General features: G+C 58.1%; 1 protein-coding gene across 3 annotated transcripts in view; it reads right to left on the reverse strand.

Moving 5' to 3' along the window:
• The window catches only part of SUN2 (Sad1 and UNC84 domain containing 2), a 17,842-nt gene extending 13,359 nt beyond the window's left edge, over positions 1–4,483 (reverse strand). Inside the window, exons 1-3 of one of the 3 annotated variants that reach the window (XM_040637549.1) lie at positions 4,267–4,482; positions 1,212–1,370; positions 187–377 (exon numbers count right to left, since the gene is read on the reverse strand). In XM_040637549.1, coding sequence (XP_040493483.1) covers positions 187–377; positions 1,212–1,333 — 313 coding nt within the window. In that variant the 5' untranslated portion in view covers positions 1,334–1,370; positions 4,267–4,482. Of the gene's footprint in view, positions 1–186; positions 378–1,211 lie in introns of all 3 variants that reach the window. The other 2 variants (XM_008705552.2, XM_008705551.2) reach the window with 2 other exon arrangements.
• Between the last annotated feature and the right edge of the window lie 1,501 nt (positions 4,484–5,984).

The raw sequence follows: 5,984 nt of genomic DNA on the forward strand, positions 1-5,984 counted from the left end.
GGGGGGGGGGGGCTCTGGGCCTGGAGCGGCTCCATGACCACTTCGTTGTCCAAAGCGGCCTGCGAGTTCAGACACTCGGCCCCTCTAGCCCCTCCTCTGAAACCACTCATGGGGAGACTTTGGGCCTTAAGTTTCCACTGGAAGCAAAGGAAGCAAAGCCCCAGGAGAAAGGTCTCGGGTACTCACTCCAGTAGGGGTCACTATGCAGGTGGTCGTCGAGGATGGAGCTCCTGGCCAGGGAGGAGGCCCGGGGGCTGCCGAAGTAGGACTCCCTGACCACCGACTCGCTGTAGTAGGAAGTGTGTGCGTCGGAGGAGGGGCCCAGCTGGGGCGCTGGGGAGAGGCGCTTCATGTTGCTGGATTTCCTCTTCAAGGTCCTGCGGGAGGTCAGCCAGGAGGGGAGAGGCCAGGAACAGGCAGGTGAGCCAGGCCAGGAACAGGAAAGCAGGCCGCTCTGCCGGCCTCTAGTGAGCGGGTCAGCCGTGTTGCTAGGCAACGGACAGCTTCCCGGCTACTGACGGTGCTAACCACGGGCGCTTTCTCGGCTCCCATTATCTCTAAATCCCACCAGCAGTTAAGTGATGGAGTCAGGATTCAAATCCAGGTCCCTAACTTCAAAGCCCAAGTTTCTTCTCGTGCTTCTTAATGCAGTGGCAATTTCTACCACCCACTGAAAACCCAGACCAAGCTGACTTGGCCGCCTGGGACTAGCCAAAGCCCCGTCGGGAGCTGTTATGGGGACCTCCCATCCGCAAGCGGGGCAGGATGAGGCGGGCGCCTGCTTCAGCTCATTTGCTGTGCCCCTCGGCTGCTTCGCTGGCCGTGCTGAGGGCCCTGCTGCAGCCCCACAGACAGGACACGTGGGTCTGGGGGGATGGCCAGAAGGGCCCGCCCATCCATAGCAGAGGGGGCTCCCGTGAACCTCACTTGCACTTTGGGGGCATCTGGCCTGGGTTATTCTTGAAGCTGCCTCTCCCCACGTCCTGTCCTCTGAACATGGGAGCAACAGCCCGGCTTACAACAGGGGGAGGAGGAATGGCACTGCGGGGTCCTGGCATCCTCACCGGTGGGAAGGCTCCCCTCAACCAGACAAGGGCATCTGATCTCTGCCCGCTGAGGTGGCAACGGAAAGACACCATGCGGCGACCCACCCGGCCCTCTGCTCTGCAGGTCAGTGCGATCCATGGTGGGGGGGGGGTGGCAATCCCTACCTGAGAGGGCTGTCTTTAAACAGGGTGCTCTGGCTGCCCATCACTGAACTCCCTCCACTGCTGCTGCTGCCGTCATCGTCACCCTGGGAGTAGCGCGTGAGCCGCTGGCTTCGGCGGGACATGACGACGTAGGATGGGGACCCTCCCCGTGAAGAGAATCTTGGGAGAGAAAGGAGGACCTGGGAGGCCTGGGGTGGGTCTCAGCTCCTCCCTGGGGACCTGGCTCCCAGGGAACAGTCCACCCCCATGTGCATTCAACCCAGCCTGAGAGGTGAGAACGTGGGGGCATTAAGCACCCTCTGGCACCCGCCCGGCCTCGAGCTCACTTAGTACCCGGGTGGCCTCTCCTGGTGCTTTCCACAAGCTTTTCTAGTTTTCAGTTTACCTACCGCTGAGCCGCACGAGAGGCAGAACCAGACCTTCTGCAACCTTTGGCACATAGCAGAGCGCGGAGAACACAACAGGCCCCCGACAGATGCTAACTGAACTCTGATCGTTGCTGCCTCGCCCAGACGCCCCAGTCCAGCCAACCCGCACCATGCTGCCCTCCCCCTAGAGCCGTGTGCACGCTCATCCCAGCTGTTGCTCTTCGAGGGGACACGCTGTCTTTTCCTTGTGGCTATACTCATTGACTCAGGGCGCCAATCCAACCTGGACCGGAGAAAACCTTTTCCTCGTAAGCCCCACCTCCACCCTGAAGGGGTCTGTATGCGGTTTCCCTTCTGCGGTTAATACAGCAACAGCAGGACATCCTGGTAGGATGGTGATGGTGATGACAAAATACTTTGCTAAATGCCTCCTAGGTTAGGTACCTGGCTCCTTACACAGCCATCCCTGACCCTTGTGAACATGGGACGTACCGTTACTGCCACTGGACAAGGGAGGAACCCGGGACACCGAGGTGATCGGTGATCCTGCCCACAACCTAGCCTGTGAATGACAGACGCAGGGTCTGAGCTTAGATCTGACAGGTGGCACAGCCTGGGTCTCTCCCCTCTACCATAAAGCTTTCAAGCTGCCTTTTTTTTTTTTTTTTTTTTTTAGTTGTGTTGTGTGTCCCCAACTAGAGTCTTTAATAGCCTCAAATATGCTCAGAACAGGCTGTCGACAGGGTTGTCACACAACAAGTATTTGTTAACAAACTAACAAAACTGGGAGGTGGAGCAGCGGGTGGGGTTACGGTCAATCTCTGCGCGAGGGAACAAGTCAGCACGTGGGGTGAGAAATCAAGGCTTTGGACTTGATAGCGAGCACTCAAAGGAGGCCAAGGTGAGACCAGGCAAAAGGCAGCGCTCGACAACCAGAGGAGGATTAATAAACCTTCCAGATATAAAAACTCAAATTCATAATCTCAGATGACCAACGTGAGGCAACGTGGTGCTTTTGGCTGCCTGTGTACGAAGTCTTTTTATACTTCGGCTCACTCGATAGTCCCCAGTACTTGTGACTTATTATCGCTTCTAATATTCCTGGGTGATACTTAAACTGTTAGCTCCCTAGGTTGTACAGAGGGCATATTTGCTATTTCCCAACTCAAGACTGTGCAAACCAGAAGGTCTGGTTAGTCTAGCTGGAGAATTCTAGAAAGTCCTCTTCTGAAAAACAAGCAGCCTCATGTCTTGGTCTTATTGGCATCTTCCCAGGTAGGATGCCCACCTGGCATTCTTCCGTGGTTTTTAGCTGGTGTTGGTAAAGGGACCAATTGGTAGTAGCAAAGCAGGAAGTTGGCCTGGGTCCCTTTCTATATTCCACTCCTTATAAGGTAATTCCACCCCCACGACTGCCCTCCCCACCTGAAAGCTCCAGATGCCCATATAGGCTCCTCCTCTTAACCCCTGCCTGCTGTAGGGAATGAAGCCTTCACCCCGGGGCAGAAACAAAACAATGTCTCTGCCAACTCAAGCAGCAGTTGGCAAGAATATAAATATTCAGAGGGAGTGTGTGGGGTGGGGGCGGGGTGGAAGGGGGTGGTGAAAACTGTCAGCAGCCAGCACCCTCCTCCACCCTTCCCGTCTTTCCTGTAGTCCCAGTACCATGAAACAGTTTGCAACGGAGTCTGGATTTCAGAAGATGAGAAAGGTCAGGCCTGAATCCTCCAAAACAAAACAAGAGCCTCTAGGAGCTCAAATCTTTTGCGTATCAGAATAGACCCCACCCTCACCAACACACACACACACACACACACACACACGCACACACACACATCAGTTAAGAAACCCTCAAACACAACATCGCTCCCCACTTCTGGGCTGAACCACATCCTTTTCTCAACTCCACCTTTCCCCACACCCCCCTCCACAAACTTATATGGCAGTATCCGGCCGGTCTTCAGACTTAACCTAGATCTCGGGCGTCTTCCACGGGGCGTTTTCACACTACTTTCCCTCGTGGGACCTGTAAAACGCTCCAGGTGCTAACTCCCTTCTCCCTTCATTTTCTCTACGGGCTGAACCTGCAGACATTTGATTTTCTTTCTTTTCTTTTTTCTTTTCTTTTCTTTAACCAACCACGCTCCTTCCCTGCCGCTCTAAGTCACACTCCCGCCTCCTATTTGTTTGGTGTCTTTTTTTAAGAACGGAACAAAATGGGCCTTCCTCCTATTCCCAGAGTCTGACAGGCAGAGGCAGGGAACTGCCTGTCCCTGGAAACTGCCTGATTGGCACGAAAACACAGGCACTGCCCTGGGCCGGTCTGAGGTGGCCCGGCTCTCGCTCCCCTCCTCTCGGGGAGGTCCTGCCCAGGGAAGTCCCGCCTGGAGACATCCGCCCTCCGGGCTGGCCAGTGGGCGGGCTGCGGAGATGAGTCAGGGCGGCTGGCCCCGGCACCGCGCTGGTCCTTCCCGACCGGCCCAGGGGCGTGCGCCGGGCGGGGCTGGAGCCCGGCCCAGCTTGGCCCGGGGAGGAAGAGCCAGGCCTGGGCAGCTCGGCCCTGGCCGGAGCGGCCTGACGATGACCCCAGAGTCGGCGGGCCCGGGGCCCGCGGGGAGGCGGGCGAGGCCGCCCCACCGCCCTTGCCCCGCACGTCCACCCGCCAGAGGCCCACGGCCGGCGGTTACCTGCTGCCGCGGCTGCTCCGTGCGGGGCCGGGGGCGTCCGAGGCCCTCTACGCCTCCCGGGCGCGCCCCCTTCCCGCGTCTGAATCCCGTGAGCTGCGCTCGGTGAGGGGCCCGGAGCGCGCGGGCAGCGGCGCCGCGGGACGAGGCCAGCGGGCGGGACGCCGCGGCAGACAATGCGACCCGCGCAGAACCGCTCCGCGCGAGTTGGGCCGGCCGGCGCGCGCGTGGCCGAGTGTGTATGTGTGCGCCTGCCAATCAACGCTGACAGGCCGCAACCCATTGGCCGGGCCCCGCCCGCGTCACCGCCCACTGCCACCGCCCATTGGGCGGTTTGAACACAAAGGCCCCGGTTTGCTCCGCCCGCCGCGTGGGCCCGAGGGCCTGGCGCGCCTCGCCAGGAGTCCGCGCGTGGGAGGCGTGGGGGCGGAGCCGGGCCGCTGCAGGAAGCTGCTGGAGCCCGCAGGTGGGGGCTCGGCCGGGCCTGCCTGCGCCCTTGACTCCCGGCCTGGTGGCTCAAAATACCCGATCCCGCTCCGAGGGCTGCCTCGTGCGCCTCACCCACCCGTGGCCTTCGGGCCGCGGCGACCCAGCGCTCCGCAAGCGGACTTCGCACAAGCCGCGGGGCCGGAGCCTTAAAGGCATAGGTTGACTGGGGAGACGCAGCCTCTCTGAGGACGGCCCAAGGAAGTGGGGAGCAAGGAGAGTAGAAGACCGCTGGCCTCAGGCCCACCGGAGGGGTAGCTAGTAGCCCCAACGATTGTTGAAGGCTTGCTGAACGCCTGGCGCATGCGTAATTGTCCTTTTAGCCAGGCATTTCTACCCCGATTTTAGAGATAATGAAACAGGTTCATTGAGGTTTTAAGTGATTTGCTTCAAGTCACAGCTAGAAAGAGGCAACATTGAGATTAGGAGATTCTCTTCACATCCAAGTCTGATTTTTCCGCTTTACGGTTGATTTTAGGATTCGGGACACGGCAGGAGGCTCCCGTCACTTCCCAGTCTGCCCACAGGACCCCCAAGTTTCACTGCAGAAGTTTTTCTCCACTTTAAGGAGGGCGTTTGCTACATTTGATACTGAGAAGGCAGGGCTGACTACCTCTTGCTCTGCCTCACTCAAATTTGTGTGACAGATACATAGCTAGATAGATACAGAGTGAGTCCAGTGCTGCCCGTTTCCAGCAGTCTTGCCACACCCGCCAACTTTACAGACGCAGCAAGTGCACAGCTCCGAGGATCATTTCCTGTGCAAGTTCTTCTAAGGGTAACTGTGGTTATTTCACTTTTAACGCACCAAGAGGAAGAGACAGAGACAAGAAATTACAACATCACTGAGACAGGACAGGAAGGTGCTGGGGGTAGAGGCTTGAGGAAGAGTGAAGCCCTTTGTGCTAAGTTGACTCCAGACAAAAACGACCCCCTTTCCTGGGCCTCTACTCCTCCCCCTGGAAAAGAGGGGTCTCACCTGCACTTCCAGCATCCTGAAGACAAGGGTTAGAAGGCTGACCCCCCCCCCCCTTGGGGCGCCTGGGTGGCACAGCGGTTAAGCCTCTGCCTTCGGCTCAGGGCGTGATCCTAGCATTCTGGGATCGAGCCCCACATCAGGTTCCTCCGCTATGAGCCTGCTTCTTCCTCTCCCACTCCCCCTGCTTGTGTTCCCTCTTTCGCTGGCTGTCTCTATCTCTCTCAAATAAATAAATAAAATCTTAAAAAAAAAAAAA

Source organism: Ursus maritimus, unplaced genomic scaffold (genome assembly GCF_017311325.1).
Source record: "Ursus maritimus isolate PB19 unplaced genomic scaffold, ASM1731132v1 scaffold_21, whole genome shotgun sequence".
NCBI lineage: Eukaryota > Metazoa > Chordata > Mammalia > Carnivora > Ursidae > Ursus > Ursus maritimus.